Source organism: Serinus canaria, chromosome 1 (assembly GCF_022539315.1).
Source record: "Serinus canaria isolate serCan28SL12 chromosome 1, serCan2020, whole genome shotgun sequence".
In the NCBI taxonomy this organism is placed as follows: domain Eukaryota; kingdom Metazoa; phylum Chordata; class Aves; order Passeriformes; family Fringillidae; genus Serinus; species Serinus canaria.
The window spans coordinates 47,953,994-47,978,293 of NC_066313.1; the positions used below are offsets into that span (position 1 = coordinate 47,953,994).

General features: G+C 39.1%; 1 protein-coding gene across 1 annotated transcript in view; it reads right to left on the reverse strand.

Moving 5' to 3' along the window:
- The window catches only part of STARD13 (StAR related lipid transfer domain containing 13), a 291,026-nt gene that overhangs the window by 163,915 nt on the left and 102,811 nt on the right, over window positions 1-24,300 (reverse strand). Inside the window, exon 6 of the mRNA XM_050969845.1 lies at window positions 3,501-3,534. Within this exon, the coding sequence (XP_050825802.1) occupies window positions 3,501-3,534 (34 nt within the window). The remainder of the gene's footprint in view (window positions 1-3,500; window positions 3,535-24,300) is intronic.

The window sequence follows — 24,300 nt, forward strand, 5'->3', positions numbered from 1 at the left end:
TGGGCAAACACCACATTTGCAGCCTAGATCTAAGTCCAAATAACAATGTATTTACTTAACAGCATGAAATTGTATAAATATATACATATCCAAGTCTTTTTGTAACTCCATTTCAGGCCAACCCAGAGCTGTCCATCCCAGCCCCACGATGCTGTGGCAGGGCTGTTCTCTGCCACAGCCCTGCCCAGCCATGTGACCCAACTTGCAGACTGACATCCTATCCCATCCTTGGCTCAACCCTATCCCCAGGCCTCATCCTGGAGCTGTCTGTGACTGCCCCATTCCCCAGGGAGCCACCAGCTCATGCTGCATCCTGCCGTGATAAAAGAAAACAGAAAGCAGAATAAATTAATGCCTCAAGAATCACATCTCACCATTATATACTTTTTTTATTTTGAATGGTCAGATCATCATTAATTCCAGTGCAGGCACTCTTACAAGTATCAATGTTACTACATCTGGAAGTAATGACACCAGGCCTGGCAAGCATGCAGTGACACTGCCAGCAATGCTGGAACTTCAGAGGAGGTTCCCTGGTGTGGCTGGATGGTATGTTAAGCAGGATACCCAAAATGTGTCTAAGCAAAGCTGCAGCTTTGCTTAGACACATTTTGGGTATCCTGCTTAACATATTGTGAGGCACCCACTACAAATCCAGGTAATGGAAGCCCCAAAATATTGCATCAATTTTTTTGGGGAAAAAAAGGCAACATAAAACTCAACAAGAGAGAGAACAGCATTCCAAAGGACAGTTTTTTTCCCTCTCACATGCAAAAATGGTTTACATGGAGAATGATTGGAAGCTGAGGACAGCCCAGCCTTTGGGAAAAGGCTGCAGAAGTTTCCACCCCGGCTGCAGCAGCTCTGAGCTGCCCTGTGCATCCTGAGCTCCTGACAGGATGGGGTTATTGGTGCTCCTTGGTGGGGAGGGCAGGGTGACCCACTGGCACTCCGGGAAAGACTCTTTTGGCCTCTGAGAGCTCTAGAGCTCTGGCCAAGAAAGGGGTCAGAAGAATAAATGACAAAAGAGAATGAGAAAGAATAAGAAGTAAGGATGTAAGGGGAGAATGATGCAGAAAACAAGCCTGAGTAGAACAGTGAGTACCGTGTTCTGTGTGTGGCTGATTCAGGCAGGACAGGTTTTCTCCTCATGCAAGAAATTCCAAATGAGAAAATTTATTATCCAGAAAGCACAGAAAATATCAGAAATGTTTAGCAACTGCAAATCTGGAAGAAACCCTTGTCTCTTAGTTCAAGACAGAATTTCCTTTTTTTGCAATTTAAATCAGGGTTTCTCTTTTTATCTCTCCCTCTCTCTCTTTTTTTTTTTTTTTTAATACTTCAGTGTAACAAATTTCAATGCCAAAATTTCAAAGTTCAATAAAAATTAACACTTCTTACTTTGAAGACTGTTAAATCATTGCATGCTGAGAAGTGTGTGCCTATTTTACAGAAACAATTTGAAATAGATTAATGGATACTAACCTTTTCCTGTAAAATGTTCTATTGGAAGAAATGGAAATTTTCTGCCAGAAGCATTTTAATGATAAATTTATTACCAGCTCTACCATATGCTAGATTTCTATGACTAAAGTTTCACCTCAGTGACCAAATGTGTCAGAAAATGACCTGTCATTCTTCTTTCATACCTGCAGCCATCAGATTTTCAACCATCATCCTACAGTTCTACCGTTAGGATGGGCACTAAAACTTTATCTCTTTCCGTGACAAAATTAATATTGTCATAAAAGTAAAACAATTAAAAATCACTCATACTATAAAATGGGAACACTGCTAAAATAATTAGTTTTATTCAAAATGCATGTGCCATTAAAGGCTTTTCCTTTTTCTTTATAAAGTGAGCCTTCAGTGGCACAGAAAGGTTTTGATCCAACAATGAATACAATTAAAACAATTGCTCAATCAATCTCAGAACTTCTAAAATTTGTTTGGCTTTGGAAAAGCCCAGGCATGTGTTTCATTGGCAAATACCATCACGGAATAAATCCACATCCAAATCATAAGGCAGAAAAAGCTGACGTGTATAGAGCTTCAATGAAAATACATACATTTACACTACATTCAGCAGCCTTTATGTTTTGTTGACCTGAATTAAAGTACATGAGGGTGGAACTGCCTACAGAGACCTGAGTTTCCTAGACCAGGATTTCTGTCATTTTGCTAAGCCACTATGTTTGCCAGCAGAGCCACTGAACCAGTGAAATTGACTCCAAAAAGCTGCGTTCTTCTGATTTTAACTGAGTTTAGGTTGGCCCCTGGAATGAACTGTGGATGCAGTTTAGATCAGAGACAGATGCAAGAAGAAATTACTGAGTGAGCAAACTGGCTTAAACTAGTCCATTCATGCCAAAAAAAAGATGCTATGTCATCTAGGGACAGAGGGGTAATTACAGCAGTGATGTCCAATTGCTTTCCTTTTAATTGGCTCACTCTGTGTATATCCTGACTAACAAAACAAAAAATGCAGTCAGAAATGGGTGACTCCAGAGGTCAGTTGGTTTATGACTGAAATACTCCTAGCTGGCAAAGACTTTTGTGGGAAGGTGGATTCATCTAGACTTTGGGAACATTTCTTTTTGCAAAACTGTGAGGCTGTTATTAAACCCCACATCCTGGGAAGCAGTTCCTTTTCTCTGTATTTCTTAATTGTGCTTCATTACAATTTAATAAGGACATTTACACTCAATTAAGCAAATCATCCAAGCAGTTTCTTACGCCTGTTGCAATTAATTGGTTTTGTCAAATGTGGGTTTAATTGTGTGTTAAGTATCTTGCTGAACCAGGATCTGTGTGTGTACATATCTGTCTATCCAAACCTTTCCTTAGCTCCTGGCATGACAATGTATGTGCAGTTCAGGGTATCTGAGTCTTTAGCTCTGCTTACTGCTCTAGTCTTGGTGCCTTGCTGGCCCTAAACAATTCCTCCATAATGGTCAAACTCACTAACGCTGTTAATATTTAAAATGCTTCAACCAGATAGTGGGCTCCTGCCAAGAGAGAAATCAGGCATTGTGACTCTGCCCCTTGGGACATGTGGGTCCCAGGGGGTGTTGGATTTTTTGAAAAATATGCCTCTGTAATGAGTTTCTTCATCAGATTCAGCCGCTGAGTGACTGCTGAGACAGAAAAAGCTCTGAGGTGTTCCTCATCTTGGCTCACCTCTCTCTCACACACACACATACCAGTGCCATGGCAAGATCTTCAGTCCCACTCTGACACCAGTAACAAATGTTTGGGTTTATTCCCATTATTTCAGAACTTACCTTGCAAGGTGTGAGTCAAAAGGTGATGAATTATCAGCTTTCATAAGAACCACCTTACAAAATCCTACAACAATAGGTCATGAACAGTAGCATGGAAGAGATTGCCTCAAATGCACAGAACACCCATTTCATAGCAGAGACTCCCTGGGTCCTCCATCATTTTACACATGGTTACACAAGCCACTAAGAAACTTTCAAGAAGTAATGCAGTCTTACCTGCTTTTTCCTTGCACAGCTTCTGAAACAGCATCTGTAAGAAAGTGATTTTTCTTTAATAATGGTAATTTTTTCCTTCAAATAAGTTCCACATTTCAAGATGACAATCACTGTAATTATTAATTGTCACTACCTTACACAAAGCATAAAATCCAGAGCTGATCAATAAAAATCATGCAGAATAGCCAGATTGCTTGCTAATGACAACCTGGCAGCCATTCTCAAATCAGGTTCACCTGTCTCGCAGTGAGTGAGTCTAGGAGCATACTCTACAAGCGGAGCATGTGCTGCAAGGATACATAAGGTGCAACACACTGGAACATGACTGAAAGGATGTTCCAGTGTGTTGCAATGCTGGTGGGGCTCAGGGAGCAGACAGGCTGCTGAAAAGCTGTGTAGGCAGCTCTACTGATGAGCAAGAAACAGGACACTGACTTGGAAAGGCAGATAGGTCTGTTTCCTGCTCATCTGTGACCAAGAGAGGGTTGCTCTGCCTGAGGCTTGTGGGCAAACTGACCTGCCATGTTGTTTTCTTCATGTTTTTCATCTTGCTTCTTTGGGTTTGCCATGCTAAATGAAAGGGGTCCCATTAACAACACACTTGGATGCACCTCTTGGTCCATTACTCTTCTCTTTAATAGCTTTCAGTGCCCAAATGAGGAGGCCGTTGACAGTGATTAAATGCATTTCCTTTCATAGATCAACAACTCAGCAATGCAGGCTGTAAATGAAACTAGCATAATGGGTGAAACTGCACCTATTTTTTTTTAATTAAACAGAAGGGTGAACTGATTCCTCCAGGTACCAGTGTGGAGTGCCCAATATGCAGGCACCTGAAAAGACAGACACTCCTGTGCCTTGTAGGGACACACCCTGTTCCTGTTATCTGCTTGTCCCCACATGTGCAACCATCAGCACCTTTCCATCACATGTACCAAGTGCTCTCTTATCTCTTCAGTCAATATTGCTTCTGCAGCCTTGATAGGAATCTGTCTATAAAAACATGCTTTTTATTTACCCTTTATTTAATGAAGAATTTACCAAGATATCGGAAAATTCCTCCTCTGAGCATGGAATTGAATTGATTAGGCATCTCTCTTAATAATAGGGAAAGCACAGCTAGGCTACATTTTTTTGCCTTCTGCAAGGCAATTTCATTCTAAAAGAGCCTCTTGCTCCACTGCAAGGTCTGCCTGAGCAGCAGCTGAAGTTGACCTATCTTTAGCCAGCAGGGATCAAGTGGAGCGGTCACTTCTGATGGGAAGATAACGAGTGGCTGAGCCCAAATCATGTTTCATTAGTGGCAAAGTATCTCATTTCCAAAGAGAAGCAGGAAATTCAGGCACGGGCTGTGTCAATTGGCAAGGGACAGGCAGGTCCCACATGAGCGTGCCAGGTTTTTGGGATGCCTTTCGGAATGAGGCATATCATATTGTCTCTCCAGTCTTCAGTGAGCTGCAGTGTTTATCACCCCGCCTGGGGACAGGCACCTGATTTTTAGAATCACAACCCTGGCATAAGCCTGGTTGATGCCTAAATTGCTATACTAAATCTTTGGATAAGCACTTCTTGAAGAATACATAAATGATATGTGAATCGAAAATAAATACGTCAGTCCTTCACGGGTAACTGGTTTGTGTGTTCTAGTGCTGCCAGAAAGACATCAGCTATTAAAATCATACCCAGGCTATGTTAACTTCCAAGATCTTTTTAGGATGCCATACAAAAAAGGATGCAAATTATTGCTGGAACATTCTCAAGTGGCAACAGAAAACTGCCAACTAAAAGTGATTTATGGAAATGATAACACACTGTATAACTGATTGTGTAACAAAATACATTTATTGGAGGACTAGCAACTCATCTGAACAGCATGGCACCAGCTAATCAAATATATAGAAACCACAGACTAAGAGAATACAACTCTAGCCAAAAGACTGCTGCAGCACCTGCTGCTATGAATAATAAAGAAATCATTTGCGTACAACTCCAGCTGTAACAATTTTGCAAGTGGAAGTGTCAAACAGAAGCCAAAGATAAACACGCTCTGATGATATAGCCATGTCTTATTTGCTGAAGCATGTAAACCAGCTCACAAAAACCAGAAATGTTTCGATGCTGGGTCCATTCCTCCCCCTCAGCAGTCCCATGTTTCAGCAGGGCCATCCCACGTTCACCTCTGTGAGCAAAGGTCTACAAAAGCTTGCCTGGACAGTGTCACCCTGTGCTCCACGATCAGAGCAGGATGAGCCAGTGACATTAATGAGGCAACTGTGCTCACAGTGTAGGTTCAGATACCTAAAGAAAGGCTGTGGATCTATTGGTGGGAGGAAAGTGGACATGTTGCATTTATAAAGAACCTGACATGGCCTCAAGTTTCACCAGGGGAAGTTTGGATTGGATTTTAAGAAAAACTTCTTCACAGAAATCACTGCCAAACATTGAGCCAGGCTGTTTGTTCAGAGAAGGGTGGAGTAAGAGGTATTTAAAAGATGTGTAGATGCAGATGTGGCACTGAGAGACATGGTTAAATGGTGGACTTGACAGCCTTAGGTTAATGGCTGGACTTGGTGATCTTTGAGGTCTTATACAACCTACATGATTCAATGATTCTGTGGTTTTCTTGAAAGGCATTCTGTGTGGAAACAAATTACTCAAATGAACTCCTTGGATGAAGTAGAAGTGAAGGTAGAAGCAAAGCACCAGCACTATAAAGTTAACAAGGAAAATAAACATACACATTGGAAAACTGTTTCTCTGATGTATACATAATCTTTCATTGCTATAAGTGATCAGGGCATGGAACTCATCAAACTAGATTAAATGACTTAATATCATCCCAGAAACATTATTGTCACATAAAAGCTTTTTTTTTTCTGACACAGATTATGAAAATGGTTGACTTAAACCTCTTCAAAACAATTTTAATTTGCAATAGCACAGGGATTCTGTAATGCCAGCCAATCCTGTAATACCATAAAAAATTTCAAAGGAAAAGAAAGGCCATATTGCATCCACGTCTTTTGCTGCCCTCTTCCCCATCAACCTCTATTAGTTATTAGCTACTTTATGCTCCTATTTCAAATATGCCCATATCTTCCACTGATATTTCTGAGTACCTATGAAACGTCATCATTCGCTCTCAGGAAATCACACCCTCCAAAAAAAAAAAAAAGATAATTAGTGTATCTGTTTAGCATGCTAATATCTCTCCTAGACATTTAATAAAAAAGCCAGAGAATTTATTCAACATAGATACGGTATCAGAAATATCACTGCTATCAAATAAACCCTGGCATTTGGACAGGACTACTTTACATCTGCTGTTAATAAAAAAGGCTTTGAATTCTGTAAGTTTATGTTTTGTGGTAAGCAAGCAGCAGCACCACACTGAAACATGACACTCCTTGCAGAGGAAAAAGGATAAATCTGTATGACTTCCTACAGGTTCACTGATACGGAAGGAAAGCACTTGAAACTGAAAAAGGTCCTCTAAAGTAAGGATTAAAAATCATGATGTTTCTTCATTCTAGCAATTTAATGACCTGTCAGGCTTTAATTAGAGTGACATATAGGCAGTTTTAAAGGAGGAAAACAGCAATCCACATGCAAAGCTCAATCATCTGTGTAGCAGGTTTATTAGATCCCTTCAGAAAGAGCTTTACAGAAGGAAAGAAAATCCTAGTTATTACTTTAAAATAAAATTCTACGGCCCCAAAAGGGAAGTTATATTACAACATTCAGCAAAGTTAGCCTTAACTTGAAATTACCACGCCCCTGCAATGAGATCTTCAGTCTGGAAGACACTTGAAAGTTCCCTAGAGCATGTTAGTCAGCTGAGAATAATGGCAATACTGGAGCTATTCCACAGAAAATACTGTTGAGACTGCTGTGTCAGAACTTTGATTTCCCTCAGAGACTTGGCACCCATCTTTGGTACAGAGTTGAAACTGCTGCTGGATTTTAGTGCTTAAGATGTATCTTCAAAGGCTGAAAACAGAGCTCATCATTTTCCTTTAAAATACAACCACGGCAGAAGTGTTTATTAGAGACCATATTTGATACACAGCCTGAGTTCTATTAGAGAATTTCCCCTTGTGGCATGGAAGACAGGTCTTGGTTGGATGTGATTCTGCCTCATACCTGTTGCATCTCAACATGTTGGCCTCCTCACCAGTTTAGAAAGCAGGGGAAGGGGAAATGCTCGATTTCTTCCATTGAATCTGAGCTACTGTGCTGCAAACTATTCATGATGGGGTCAAAGCAAGAAGTTTAAACAGCTCCCCATTCTGAAGTCAAGCAAGTCTTCTTGCTTGCTTGCTTGCTCACAAGAAGACTGACCAGGTCAAGAGAGGTGATTCTGCCCCTCTGCACCACTCTCATGAAAGCCCACTGGGTGTGCTGCATCCAGCTCTGGGGACCCCAGCACAGAAAAAACGTGGTCCTATTGGAGTGGACCCAGAGGAGGGCCACAAAGATGATCAGAAGGCTGAAACAACTTTCCTATGAAGACAGAGAGTTGGAGAAGAGAAGGCTCTGGGGAGACCTCACTGCAGCCTTTCAGTACCTACAAGAGGACTTCAAGCACCTGTAAGAATTCAGAGGACACAGACATGTCTTATGAAAACCCTAAACTTAATATTCTAAGCTGTATTCTAAAAAGTTAAAACTATAAATATTGCCTAGAGATATAAAAGCATATTTAATAATTGTGCACAGCTGTTAAAGGACACAATGAAAATTTGAAAATTATTCTCCCTAGTTTAGTATTTTAGTTGGCAAAATTACCCTCACTCACAGTTTTTAAAAATGCATTTTGCTTTAGTCTAAATATCTATTTAATTTTGCACCAAGATCAGTGCTGATTCAAAAAACTGTCATGGAAAGAAAGACTCGTTAAATTGCTTTTTTTCTCTTTGCTACAAATATTTATCTATTTTGCCTATGTACTATTGATAGAAGTTTAGATATTTCTTATGGCTGCTGTTTTGAAAGCTTCTATCAAATAGAAAACTGCCTGGAAACTATTTTAAAGAGAAAGCTTTTGAACAGCATTAAAAAAAAGGTTTACAATATGTGGAGCAGGGCAATAACAAAAAATATAAAAATGAAAACCATTTCAACAATGTTCCAAGTGAGATTAGAAGAAAATGAGCTACAAGACTAAGAGTAAAGCAACATGCATTTCAGTGAGTGTATTTTATCATACTTATCTAAAAGAATTTATTATATTAACAGACCAGGGAGATTTCACCTCTAGCAGATGCTAATATGATTTCCAAATGTCAAGCACTAACAGCCCAGGGGGTTATAACCAAATTTTCATTGAGGAGGATTCAGTTCCAAAACGTGAGGAGCAGCCACTTGAGGTGAGTGCTAGGGTGTGCCTCCATGGTATTTTTTACTGTATTAAACCAGTGCAATTGCTCATTTTGCCATCAGATTGGATGATACCATTCATCCCTGTGGCTCAGCTGGCCATGCCTACTTGTCTTGCACTAGCACTAGCACTCATCTTGACAAATAGGAATCAAAAGAAGCAGAACATTAATTTTATCACCAAAAATTTCTGCTGTTTAATTTGTTGCTTTCATCACAAGAGCTCCATTACAGCTCCATTTCCTCTGTCTCACATGTTGCTTGAATGCAAGCACTTTGTTTAATATTTTGTGATCTTGGGGTTTTTGCTGTCATTTATTCTATATTACCTTTGCTTCTCCTATGATTTCCCCTATGGAATAAAATGACTGTGTTTGCTATTCCATAGCAAAGAAGACTGAACTATCTGATCTACATTTTGCCCCAGTACAACTAGTGAAAGTCTGAACATTAAAATTTTCCTGTTATTTAAAAGCTAGCAAAAAGCCTCTGTGTTGACAAGATCCTCTTTGTTGCTGCACCACATATGCAGACATGCTCAGATACCACCATTTACATTAGGGTAAAAAAAAATGTTGCAGTAGCTTGCAACTGATCCACAAATCCCATAGAAGGATAAGAGCAATAATATGGGAATCAGTAGAAGTGGTAATTTGGAGCTTGCAACTATTGAGGACTTTTCCCACCTCTTAATCCATTTAAAAATGAAATTGACATGACTTTACAACAGAGAATGTGAATTATCAAATAAAAAGCAAATTGTCAAAAGGTCTCATTTTGATAGCTTTGAAGGAAAAGCCTCTGGGGTTGCAAATGTGTTTACTTTAATATTTAACTCATTGTATTACATTACAGAAGAAATTTGCAAAGCCTGGTCTTGAATCATATAAGAAAATTTTACAAACTGGCAAAGCATTTCTCAGAATAGAAGGACTTTTTATCAATATTTGTACTTGAAACCATGAAAAAAGGGCATCAAGGAATCATAAATTCAGATACCTTCTTCACCTTCAAGGATTTTATTATACCTGTGATTTTAGAGGTCACTGGAATTAATTTAGAGAATAACTCTAAACAGGTAAAATTATTATTTTTAAATATTATTTTGGAGATGTAGATATTTAAAACTCCAGAATGTTACTTTGCTGTAATATATCCATGGTAATTTTCTTAATTTTTTGGTATTCTATACTGTGCTCATGAAAGTCCATGCTCTAACCAAAGCCAGCTGTGAGAACAGCTTCTCTGTTGTCAGTATTTTGCCCTTTGTGGCCAGCTGGATATACCTGAGAGACAGAACACAGATGTTTCACTGCAGAAACAGATGCCTCTGGGCCCTTCAAGGTGACCAGGGCAGCCAAACAGGTCTGGTTCCACCTGGTGTAAAGTAGTGATACACCCCCATTCTCTTTCACTTACACAAACTCTCAATAGCACTTCCCACTTTTGTGCTTTTAGATATGCTTTAATAGTAGCCCATATTTTAAAATCTAATTAAAATCTAACCTGACAATTGGGTGTTATGTTCTTGCAAAGCAGGTACAGGCAACCTCAAGAATTTAGCCAAGGAAACATCTTGTGGAATAGGTAGGCTCTTTTGGTTTGCATGGTGTCCTAAATGTTCAGTTCATCGTGCCCAATTCCCAGCACCCACCCTGTAAGGATCACTTCCTCACAGGATACAGTTCTGCCACGTCTCAGCAAATTTCATCTTGATAAAACCAAAAAATTTCCTCTTCATTATGCTTTTACCTCTACCAAGTCCCAGAAGCACTTAGTCATTCTGAACTCTCGACTCTGGAGCAGGACTAACATCAACATGCTCAGAACTGTGCAAATAACAATTAGTGCTCAGCGCTCTGCTAAGATAACCAGCCATGCATCTGTATAAACAAAGACATGAATAAAAACTGGAGATAATGCAGTTGTCACAACATATGTGTGGGGGTCAGGTGGAAATGGGATGGGGCAGAGGTGGGAGGAAGAAAGACAAATAAGAAGAGCAATGACTGCCAAATGGACATGAACAAAAGTGAGAGGCCAGAGTAGCCCCTGCTTTTTACAATCCTGGAACAATACAGTGAGTCACACATTGCTATCATTTTTACCCTCTTGAGTAGGAAGAAGTGCTATATCTATTTTAAAGATAGAATGAAGTGGGAAAGGTACAAGAGGTCACACAGCAACAAAGAGAGGCATGAAAGCTGGGGACTGCTGTGCTGCTCTGGGAAATGAGTGACTGCTAAAGCAAACAGCAGTTAGCAGTAATCCATGGCAGAACACGAAAACCAAGCCCTGTGAGCTCTGGCTACAGCTGTGGTATTATTTTAGCTCGGCCCAGAGCAGTACTTAGCTGGGAATGAACTTCAGACTGCCATTAGCAGCAGTTTGTTTGTTTTCACTACTGAGTGTCCACAGAAATGTTTCATGATGGCTAGGCTCTGAGTGGATATCAGGTATTCTCCTTCACAGTCAATAAAACTCATCATTGTAATTTAGTCTTAAACAAAAATGCACTTTTCCCAGTATACTGATGTAATAGCCATCAGTTAAAATCTTGGTCAACATTTTAGGCTTCTTGAGGAAAATCAACACAGGTTTGTTTAGTGGTCATTTTTCAGTAAAAGGTAAAGCAGCGATAAGTGAAGAAAAAAAATGTTTTATTCCAAAGAGTTACTGAAAATACAGAAGTTGTGCACAGCAGAAGAGCTATGGACAGCTTCATGAGAGCACCTGTGGAAAAGGTTAGGTAGCATCTCTGCCCCTTCTGTCACCCCAGCAAGGGCTGATGCCCTTAGGAGAAGCAGACATTCTGATTGTTTTGTATCATTTAATTTATAGATTTTAGTCTTTATAGAACATGTCGTTACTGGAAACCTGCTGTAAATCCTTTTCAATCTGTGATCATTTTTTTTGTCTGCCTCTGTGGTTTTCTCTCTGTTTAACACAGCTGTTATGCCAGATTTAAAGAAAAACCTTTTTCCATGCAAATGACATGGTTTCCCTTTGGAAGGTTTTGCAGTTCTCCCTTTTGAAGAAAGAACAGAATGGCTTCCAGTGTGCCAGCACCAGGTAAGAGGATGCCACCTACCTCACCACCCCCACAGCAAACGCACACAAGATGTGTCAGAAGTGACAACTCAGCTGCAAATTCTGGTGTAGCCCATAGGAAAACCAATGCTTGTGATGTGTATTGACTTCCGTTGTATATTTTTGAAATGAACACTTCAACTCATATAAATAAAGGACATTGCATTTGTGTTACAGTTGCAAAGTTAATATTTTCATAGAAAAGCATACATTTCCCTTTGCAGTGGGGTTCACTGCCAGTAAATGCCCAGGTGCAATTCAGATAAATGCCATGTAAACACCTAAACAACTTCAAAGCTCTGTGTACCAAGCTCCTTGCCTTACTTTTTGCCTCACCTGCCAAGATTATGCACATGGTGAGAAAAATTGGGTGAAATAATGCTGCATTAGGAGTTGAGAACTCCTTATGCACTTGTGAACTAAGAACAAGAGGGCTGCAGCGCGCCAAAAGACAAACAGATGTCTATGGTTTGAAATTATTTAGACAAGGCGTGCTCAATGTTAATGCTATGCTTAAATCCATTTTTCTAAATACACTAACAGTGGTGGTGGGCTGCATTTGACTTACACTCTGCAGAAACTGGATCTAGAAATCTTCTCTACAACATACACATCATGCACCCTAACCACCCCCTCTTCCCCTCCCCAGGTAAGCATATGCACACATATATAGACAGACACACTTTTAGATATATGTATATGTGTGTGTGCCTCTGATTCACTCACCCTTCCAATCCTTTCCCTGCAAAAATTGCTGAGGTTGTGAGAGAGCATGAATTTGTGTGCTCACATACTGAAAGGGCTGCTGGCTTAATCTGTGACCTCCAGCAAGTCAGTGCAGCACTGACTGAACAAAGAAATGAATGTTCTTCAGCTAGTCATGAACATCTCCACTGCTACAGTGACCCTTGGATTATGGCTTATCCTTAAGCAGTTTGGTCTCTCACTTCTGCATCTATATCACTCTCTAATACACAAGTCTAACTGCAAGTCAGAGATGTTAGGGTTTCCACAGCCACAACCATATTTTATAATTTATTATTTACTGTCTTACAGACATCACAAAATGTCTGTACAGAAGCATTGACCTTGACTTTTCTCTGTCATATCATGTTTAAAATCATTGGCAAAAGTCACAATGAGGTACTCAGTCACCTGCATGCATCTTTCTCTGACAACAGGAGGGAGCAAAAAATTTGTTAGGGACTAACTCAAATTCCCCCCTCCTTGTCCCCCATTCTCCCTCCTCCTGCCCCCTTCCCCCTGCCCCCTCCCCATTCCTGCATAGCCTAAAGCAGATTCAAACTAATTTCAATATATGTAGTACTGGCTAAGCTATTTTAAAACAAACAAACAAAAAAAAAAAACAACCCCAAACCCAAAACAAAATGAAAAAAAGAAACACTTTACTTCTTGAAATGGAGTAAAATAACTGCACCATCACAGAGGGGTTATTAAATTGTCATGTATTACTTCTCAGCTGTCATGTACAGCCAAAACAAATATATTCACAGAATTATCTCCATACATTGTGCTCCTATATGAAGAACTTGTTTAATGCTTCTCTGCAATGCAGACAAACAATAATTTCTGTTCCTTTTTTTTTCTTTTTTTTGGTAGCTAAGCATCATGACCTTCCTAGTAATATTCAAGGATCCTTTAGTGGAAAACGCCACAATCTCTTCACAGTGTTACTGTTTTCCATAGCTCAGTATGATTCCTAAATTGAATAAACTGACCTTGAAATTATAGAATTATAAAATGTGGTATTAGGCAAGTGCCAGGCAATTGAATAAAAAAAAAATTCATAGCATTGCTTAATTTTTATGACATGTTTTTGGAACAATTTTTATACCACTCACATGCACATCATGGACTACAACTAAATGCTGATGGAATGAATGGAGATTTTTCTATCACCTTGCATACCTTTACCTTTTTATCCTTAATCACTCATTCTCTGTTTTCTGTTTGTGTAATTCCAATTAATGGCCACTGCTTAAAATTTGTTTTTACAGTTAGATTTAAGGCACTATTCATCTTTCAAAAAGCACTGATTTTACAAAAAAACATCATTGCTTCAGCTGATCTTAAATCAAAGTAGGTCTGATTTATATCAGACCTACAAGTCAGGTCCAACAAGAAAAAAACCTTTAAAGTGAAAATTATTGTGCTAACAAATGAGAAATTTGAAAAACCCCACAGTAAAGGGTGCAGCTACTGATTCACATCTATCTTATGTCCAGTTTTATTTACTCAGCCACAGCAACTAAAAATAATGCCAACTCATGATGCAACATCTGAGATCAGAAAGCAGTTATTGCTATTCAGTTTAAAAAAGCTACCTCCTAATTGCTATATTCTAATGTTCCAAGAAAAAAAATTAGAATCGAAACATTTGAAAAGGGCTTCTCAGTGGGAAAAACCTACTAATTATTACAAGAAAGGATTTTCAGCTTCATATGCTCTCTGGCTGGGCTTCTGAGCTATTGTCAGAATGCACATCTTCAACAACCTTGGTGATTGCAGCTGCTGGAAAACTGGATGCTGAAAAGTCTCTCTGCCTATACAGCTTGAATTATTTTTCAGCGTGGAAATGTACATTTGATTAATAATTAGTAATTGTTTTATTAATTATTGAAGTGAAGGTGGCTCTCCCAAAGTCCCATGGCTGTAAGATGAACCAGTTCCCCATTCCTTGGGACCTCCATGCTGTCTGTGCAAACAACAATAGCTCTCAGTTATTGAGAGGCTCAGTTTGCTCTGTTATGGGACAGATTTCCTACACAATCCTTCCTCCAGAAGCTGAAGCAATCATTTTGCACTTCACAGGGTAATAACATGAGAATAAAGGAGAGATGCCACATTACAGTCTTTCTGCTGCCTGTGCTACAATTCATAGTGACATGTATCTGAGGGCCTGCTCCTACTGCACTAGGAGTAAGAGAGGACTTTTACATAACGATATCTTTAGCCAGAGAAGCATGTAAATTCATGAAAATGAATTTTCTAAATTTGCTGACCTCTTGACAGCTTATGGAAAAAAGTTGGAGGGCTTTCTCCAAGGATTAGCTGCACCTCAGGACTGGGGGCTAGGTTTTGATTTAATCTAGGACCTACAAAACTCATGAGAGCTTGAAAGAGACCATCAGATACATAGAACCTTACTATGAGCTGCTAGAGTTAATTGTAGAATATCTGGAATTTCTATCTGCTTGTTATGTAGCTTCAAATGTTTCATCCCTTGCAGCAATATCATGGCTTCATAGCCACTTGCACCTTCACATTCAGGCCCTCCAGTCTCTTAGGCAGTATTTAAAACCCACTTATCACTAGAAATACCTATTAATATTTTACAGCTGATGAAAAGAAGAAAAAAAAATCAATTGAAACATTAATGTTTACACCATGCCAAACAGGACAGTATGAAAATAGACTGAACAATGTAGTTCATGACAGCATATTTTAGCTCACCAAATATAATAGCCAGCATCAAGCCTCCTTACCATCTACATGATTAAAGAATGAGAATCTGTAACTCTAGGCAGATGATTTAGGAAAGGAGAAGAGGCTCTACATATTAATCAACTATGAGATTACGGAACTATCATTATTTCACTGACTTCTTTCTATTTCAGAATCTTTGTACCCCTTTAGTCTGAATTCATATACAAACCCAAAGAGGCAGCAAATGCTGGGTGTATGTAGCACCATGTTGCACTGCCTGGAGTTCCTCCAGTTTTCATGCTAAACATTCTTAAGGCTCTTTATAGATAAAAGTCTGATTTCTTGCTGCATTTTTTCTATGATGTATTACAATGTTCACCTTCATTCTATGTCAAGTCTAATATAATTCATATCTAATCTTGGGCAAGCCTAAGCTCTCTCTTGACTAAAATGCATTCCAGCATGAACCTTTTTATTTTAGTAAATAATCAGACAATGACATTTCCATGGTAACTTTTATTTTAAAAAGTTCTGAAGGAAAGAAAGAGACACTCAAATTACCTTCTGTACAAGGGCTTTTCCACATTTGGTACTAGAATGTACCCGCCTCTCTTCTCTCCAGAAGTTTTTGAGTTTTTGATCCTGTGTTGAAAATTTTCAGTACACTAACTGTCAGCTTTTTGCTAGTCACAGTGTTTTGAAGCACATATTGAGAGCTTTATCCAGATGAAATTAAAGTAAAAATTCAAGACAGCAACATAGAGAATGCAGCAATTTACCATTTATGTAGTGTTATTTTATTGCTTACATTACAAAGTGCCTCACATTCAGGATTCAACCAGAAATAAGGTCACTTTTTTATGGGAATACACAATATATATGAAAAACTAGGTCAAACCCCATGCATATGTATAGGATCGAAGGATCATTCTTGGATTGAAGACCTCACAGCCTAGCTTAGACTTTCATTCTAGATGCTACACCAAATGTGACATTTTGTCAGGGGAACACTCACTGCTCAGTTGTGTGCTTATCCTCGAAAGTGAAATCCAATCTTGGATCTTGAGAGGATGGAGAATAAAATGTCTTCTCATGCATTTGAGCTCCAGAGAGGACAAGGAACTCAGAAACCCCCAGAACTCAGCATTTGACAACAGCCAGCTGTAGGTTGCTATGCCAAGATTGTGGCTGTACTTAGGCCTCTCAGGAACTGTGGTTTTAACCACAACAGGATCTCAAATCCCTGAATGTCTGTCAATTCCCTGAACCTCCAGGTGGGAGCTGGGGGAGTGAAGTCTCTCCCACTATATTAGATAAAGGAGGTTAAGGACCACTTGATGAAGCTGAATAGTCAGAAGCTCATGGGACCTGATGACATGCGTCCTAGGATGCTGAAGAAGCTGGTGGATGCTGTGGCCAAGCCACTCTCCATCAAATTTGAAAAGGCATGCCAGTCAGGCAAAGTCCATGGTCACTGGAAAAAGAGAATCATTAGTGTTATTTTTAAAAAGATAAGAAAGGAAGACATGTGGAACTAGATGGGCTCATCTCTGTACTTGGGAAGGACATGGAGAACAATGTTAAGGCACACGGAAGCCAAGGAGGTGATCCCAGACAGCCAGCATGGCTTTGTAAGGGCAAATCCTGCCTGACCAGTCTTCTATGATGGAGTGACTGCAACTGGTGAAAAGGGCAGGCTGACAGATGTCATCTGCCTAGACATTTGTATAGCCTTTAACACAGTCCCTTACGACACCCTCATCTCTGGAGAGATGCGGATTTGAAGAGTGGACTGTTTGGTCAATAAGGAATTGGCTGGAAGGACACAGCCAGAGAATTGTGGTCAATGGCTCGATGTCCAGGTTGAGGCCACTGACAAGTGCTGTCTCTCAGGGCTCTGTCTTGGGACCTGCTCTCTTCAATATCTTCATCACTGACATTGACAGTGGGATTGAGTGCACCCTCAGTGAGTTTTCAGACGACACAAAGCTGAGCAGTGCAGTTGACACAACAGAAGGACAGGATGCCATCCAGAGGGACCTGGACAAACCTGAGAAGTGGGCCCACAAGAACCTCATGAGGTCCAACAAGTCCAAGTGCAAGGGGCTGCACATGCATCAGGGCAATCCCAGACATGAGCACAGACTGGGAGAGGAACTCATCGAGAGCAGCCCTGTGGAGAAGAACTTGGAGTTTCTTGTGGATGAAAAGCTGGACATAAGCCAGCAGACTGTGCTCACAGCACAGAAGGCAAACCACAACCTGGGCTTCTTCCAAAGCAGTGTGACAGCATGGTGGGGGGAGGTGATTCTGCCCCTCTACTCTGCTCTCATGAAACCCCACTTGAAGTCCTGTGTCTTGCTGTGGGGTCTGCAGCACAGAAAACACATAGATGGACCTGTTAGAGCGTGTCCTTAGAAGGGCCATGAAGATGATCAGAGGGGTGGAGCCCCTCTCCTATAAACACAGGTTGAGAAAATGGGTTGTTTAGCCTAGAGAAGAGAAGACTCCAGGAAGACCTCATGGCAGCCTTGCAGAACTTAAAGTGGCCTATAAAAAAGAAAGGGAGACCCACTTTTCCTACTTATGGGAGCAGGCAGTGGGTTTAAACTAAGAAAGGAAAGATTTTAGGTGTTAGGAGGAAATTCTTTACTCAGAGGATATTGAGGCACTGGCACAGGCTGTCCAGAGAAGTTGTGGATATCCCATTCCTTGAAGCGTTCAAGGCCAGGTTGGATGGGGCTCTGAGCAACCTGATCTAGTGGTGGCATCTCTGCCCATGGCAAAGGGATTGGAAATACATGACCTTTAAGGTCCCTTCCAACATAAACCATTCTATGATCAGGTTGCTCAGGTGCCTACTAGAGATGTTTACAATTTCTGAAATGGTGCCAGTGGATAATGGATACAAAAATAAACATGACCATCTTTCTGCCACTAGTTCTGCCCCTAAATGTGTAATTTAAAACTGAAACATGCCATTTTCCATACACAAGGAAATATGTATTTACAGGTGATTTCAATACTGCTCTGATTTTTCAATATACTCAGCAGCTACTCTAGATCATGAAGCACAAGATTAGGAAAAAATTTAAGAAAAAAATTAAGGAATTCCTGGCAAGTTTTAAATTCCCCTTTAAAAAAAATTACATACACCCTCCCTTCCTCCCTTCCCTCCAGCAAATACCACTCATGTTTAAGATTAGATTATTTTTCTCCTGATTCCTCTTTAGCTGCCAGAGAGTGACTCATTGTCAGATTGATCTAATTACAATTACAGACCTTGTTCTTCTGGTGTTACAAGGGAAAACTAGGAAACATAAAGGAAAAGGTCAATACAGAAAGACTCTACAAGTCAGGATATGTTAAACAGTGCCACTAGTGATTTCTGATGATTTTTCTATAGCTTTTTTTTACAATAATGCAACAGAAATCAGTTACACTTCTTAGACACCTACCTGAAAGGTTGCTCTTGTTTTCATGCAGCACATGACAGATTTTAGTTCTTTTGGCATAAGAGTGAAACAAGAGTGTAATAGTTTAATAATATAGTTTAATAATAGCATCATATAGTTACTGTTAGTAGAATAATAAATATGAGCTATTTATGTAACATTCATGTGATATTTTGAAAGATTTATACATTTGGTAGCAGGGATAGTTTAACACCAAATGTTCTCCTAAGACATTAGCAAAACAGGATTTCTTTAAAGTTATATTTGCAATGTTTAGCTTTTTAATATTATTATTCTGAATATATTATAATGCAAGCTCTATGTTAACTTATAAAACAAGGCACATTGAGCATATCACATAGTGTCTAAGCAATGGATATAGTTTACAACTCTAATTTGTACACTTTGAAGGCCAAAGTATACTTAAAAAGAGTAAAATTCTTTTCCTGAGAAGACCTATCTGTTGTTTGCCCTCAAGTTTTTCTAGGAGCCAAAGAGAAAGGTCGAGTCTAAGGATCTTGCTTTGTCAAAAAGTTTATTTAATATTAATTAGTAACCAAGAGCATTAAATTTGTACATTACTGTAATAACTTTTGTGTTTTCATATACTTCTAATTTTCCCAGAGAATTTAATTAGAGAGTAGGTATTTAACTGCACTATCCTTGTCACTGTCTTTATCTAATAGTTGATATTATGCAGCTAAATATGTCACCCCTGAGAGTCTTCCCAATTTGTTTTGAGATGCTGACAGGGTTGTAAAAAAGCACGGCTACCTTAACAGTTTTTCAGGGGAAACAATTAGTAAATCTTACTGGTTTGGCATTTCAGAATAAATTAGCCTTGCTGGAGAAGTTCAAAATACTGAACAAACACAACACTGATGCAGTAATACATTGGAAGACATTATTAATTGGAATTAGCAAAGCAGATTGTTAAGGCTATTTACTGCTTAATTTTATTAATTTTGTTTCATTTTGGTTAAAAAAACCAAAACCATGAGCCTCATAATTTCAGATAATAAGGTTTTGCCTTTTTTGTTTCGGAGAAGAGATATGAAATATAGCAAGTAATATTGTTTTTTAGTGGCTATTAAACAAACATAAAGGAGGCTAGGAACACAAAGTGCAGGCCACCTGAAAACCTTTATTGCAAAGGGACACCTAGTAACCCAAACTCTTATTCCCAGGAAGATGATTGTTACAGAACATGACTGTCTTCAGCAGTTGCTAAGGCAGTTGCATAGAAGAATGGTTCAAGAACAGAATAGAATAAAGGAAAATGAGGAGTCAAGAGGAAATCAGAATTTCCATTGCAACATTTTTGTCATAAATAATGAAGAATCAAATTAATGGAAGGTATGGGAAAAAATCCCAAACCTATATTGAAAATATGTGATTCATTTGTACATTTAACTGAAAATAAGTGCTTTTATATTCCAAGTCATCAAGATGTTAAATTTTAGCACTGTAACAAAACTTTGAGTTACTCTAACAGTACATTGCACATGTGGGATTGACTTCATCTAGTAACAGGCGTCTATAATGCAAACATTTGCAGCTGAGCCAGTTATTCTGTCTGGGGTATGGGTCATCTCACAGAATAATCTCATGAATAAAGCACTCTCCAAATGTGCCTGGTTTTGCCTTTAAAGAGGATGACCACCTCTCCTTACATGTAAAAAGTCCAAAAAAATCACATGCATTTTGTAGAAACAGCATTTTCCACAGAACTGCAGCTCTGTGCAGCATTTGTCTTGCTGCCCTGCATTGTCCCATGAAGCTCTGCAGTGGTACTTCCTGACCTCTTTGAGTCAGCACTAAGGTTTAGAGAAGGGACCTGATAAACACGGAAAATCTGAACCAGACAAAAAAAACGTAGCAGCATCATGAGAGGTGTGAAAAGACTATGTGAAAGTAGATGCTAATAGAAAAAGTCATTCATGCCAAGTTACTTTCTTCAGTGTAAATACCTCTCAGTGGAAAACATAAAGTTGGTTTCAAAGTCGCCTCCAAGGAGACAGTAGATATTTGTGTAAGTTTTTCAAAACACTTCTATTTCCAACAATCTGAAACTTAAGATAGGATTCATGTAGCCCTTATAAACATATTTCTTGAGTGCTCAGCAAGTGAATTACAGAGGAACTGACAGAAAAGATGTTGCTAAATAAGAGCTGATGCCTTGTAATGCAAAATAATGTGATAGAGGCTGGTAAATGGCCTTGGTATGCTGACACAAATTATTTGCTCTTGTGGCATTCCTCCTGCAGGTCCCGGTCCCTGCTACTCAGATACTATCCTCAAGGCCCTGCCTTCCTCATATTTACCCCTACTTCCCCCTTCATCTCCCCAGGATTTGCTGTTGGAACAGTTCTTGCAAGCACCTCCATCACCTCTTCCTGTGAAAAGGCAGCAGGTTTCCCAAGACCTACCATTAAAACCACTGCAGCTGAAACAGGTTACAGCACCTGAAATGAGCAGCCTGAAAATGAGAACGGGGATGGAGTAACTGACCAGGGGGTAAAGTGTAGGACAACATGGAAACATTTGCACCTGGGAGAACTACAGCAAGAAAAGAGTTTGTTTATTTCCTAAATAAATGGAGCAGTCTGTCACCATCACAGCTCAGTGACATTCCACTCTCTGGCTTGCCCGAGCTAAAAGAAGTTCATGAAATGTTAGGGTACACACAGAGAAGAAAGGAGAATAACATGGATAATAAGGCAATGTCTTTCTGTGAATTAGTGTGCAGTATCATGAAGGACACCATGGAAGAAGCATTGACCATCTCCCAAAAGAATCACAAACTTCCTGAGGATTCACAGAGGAACCACTCAGAGTTGTTAAAAACTGTGAAGAGAGCATGAAAACAGCAGCTGGTCCTTGGAGGAAATTATAACATGGAAGATGTTAAGAAATGCATATGTATAAAAGGTATATCAAGACCTCTGTCTTAATTTGTAATCCCAGAACAACAACATCCAAAGCCATGAATTTTAAAAATGGGAATAGGAAACACATTTTTTGTGAAACAGGAAATTGTACTATGATATACATTTCTTATAGGAGGTTTTGAATGCTAGCATTTAGCAAAGAGACAAAAGAACTCAGACACATTTTTGGATGTCAGAAATATCCATATTCATTACTTTTCAAGCCCCTGCATTTTGGAAATGAAATTGCTTGAATAAACCTATTTCTACACAGGAGCCATGTCTTCTGAGTGGAGGTTAAGGCCCATATTGTTAGCAGCATATTCCATGTAAGCCTACTCACCAGGCTATAGTGATGCCCTTTGAAATCTGTGTTTCTGGCCACTCTGAAAAAAGACACTGTGGATCTCATCCAACTAACAGGCCTCTCAAATGCTTAGCAAACATTCAAAGATGAGGTAAACAGAACGCTACAAGGTGCTTAAAAAGTTATCATTAATTACAATTATTTTTTAAAATAATAAATAACAGCCACAAGTGAAGTACCGTAATTTTCTTTGCCTTAGGTTCTCATTTCCTTCATAGAAAACTCTGGATAATATGGTCTGTGCAACACAATCCACCCATCAAACTAATTACAGTATAAATTTCCACTCAATCTGTTTAACTAAGCATTAGTTGGAAAGTTCTTGGGAAACCCTTACCAACATAGTGAAAACCTTCCTTTATATAAATCATTTGAAAGAACATAAGAAAGGGAAGAAATCCATTGAAATTTAGCTCTTAGAAAGCTGATGAATAAGCTAATCTATTACTGAGTGACTCAACATTCAACTGTTTAAAAATGGCATATGAACAAAACCCCAGGAGAATGCCATTGTTCTGAGCTATTTTCTTTTCTTAATTAGCCTTAATGCTATTTTATAAAACTATTATTCTCTTTTTTAAGGTATCTTTGATCTAAGCACATAAATATGCAAAATATAGAAAAATAACAAACAACAATAACAACAATTTCTGAAGTTAAAACTTGCACCTTAAATTGGAACTGCAGTACTGAGAAAATTACTGAATTTAGGCTTCTTTTAGGATATAAATTGAATATGCTAATTTTATTCATCACAAACAATGGCACAGTGCACATACATACAAAATCCACCAGAAAGAAGGGAAGGTCACCAGGCTAATCACTTTGGCTTATTTCCCTTTTCTGTACTCCCATCTGCCTATTTTCTCTGGTCCTCATATTTAAAAGGAACAACTTGAACAAAGTTAGGCCAAAATTGACCTACTTTTTTTTGTTCGTTTTAGTTAATTTCTTTTTTCTTTGCAGCATCTCTGTAATTTCTATACCTTCTACTTCACACATGGTTTCTCTTTAAAGCCAACTAAATAATGTCATGTTTTTTTGCCACTGATGAGAAAACTTGTAACAGTACAGGACAGAATCATCATCGCCAGGGATGGATCTTTGCATTAAAGTGGTGTTGTATGCAGGACGGGTATCGCTACATTGAGAAACAGGTCACCTTAAGCCTACATGGAATTAGAATTAGCAAGTCTGCAGATCAAACTAATAGAAACAGAAGAGCATGTTTCAATAACATGGTTTCTTGGAAGTGTGTTCTTTCCACATAATTTTGTTCAAGTAGATTCAATTCACTTCATATTAAAATGCAGCACTTTGCTCTGAATCCTCTCCTCCCAAGCCAGCGCAGTCCATGTTACTTATTAATCAAAGACTGTAGAAAAGGAATTTAATCAGTAGGTAAAGTACAGTCATTTGAGAGGAAAGAAAACAACCTAAAGTACAGAAATCAAATCAAGTGCTACAAAAAGTACTCTGTTCTGGTATCAGCGATGCCAACTTTTGAAAAAGAACATTAAAAATTTCTCCAAGAAGGAAATGGGAGCCAAAACTCACTGCAGAAACAGACAAACCTGGCAACTGCTTATAACACAGCTCAAGACCTAATAAGAGGCCAATCTGTCAGTCAATTCCTGCAACTGGCAGGAATTTTCAGATCAGTTCAGGAGTGACTGGGGATGTGTGGACCACAACAGCTGCCAGCTCATGAGGGCTCAGCATGATGAGATGAGCAATGAGGAACCCAAGATAGAGACTGAAATTGGAAGAGATCCTAAATTACAGCTTTCTCCCCCAAGCCTAATTCTCCAAACTTTATTTTATATTTTGGTATGGGAAACATATAAATAAAAATCTAACAGAGCTTTAATGAGGATTGAATACAGGACAAAGGAGAGTTCATGTAAGCAGACCTAACTGGAAAGGGAAAAAAAAAATAAAGACTCTTTAAAGGAACTGCTTTTAGATTCATTGGCCCTGCTAAGAAATCAAATCCCAGCTCTGATGGAACCTGCCTTTCCAGCTACTTTTTGTGCTAGGCAGGTAAGATGCATAAGGAAACAGTTTGAGTGCAGTTGCCAACCTGAATTCTATGGGACCATGCTATACTATCCTAATCACATTCATACCGT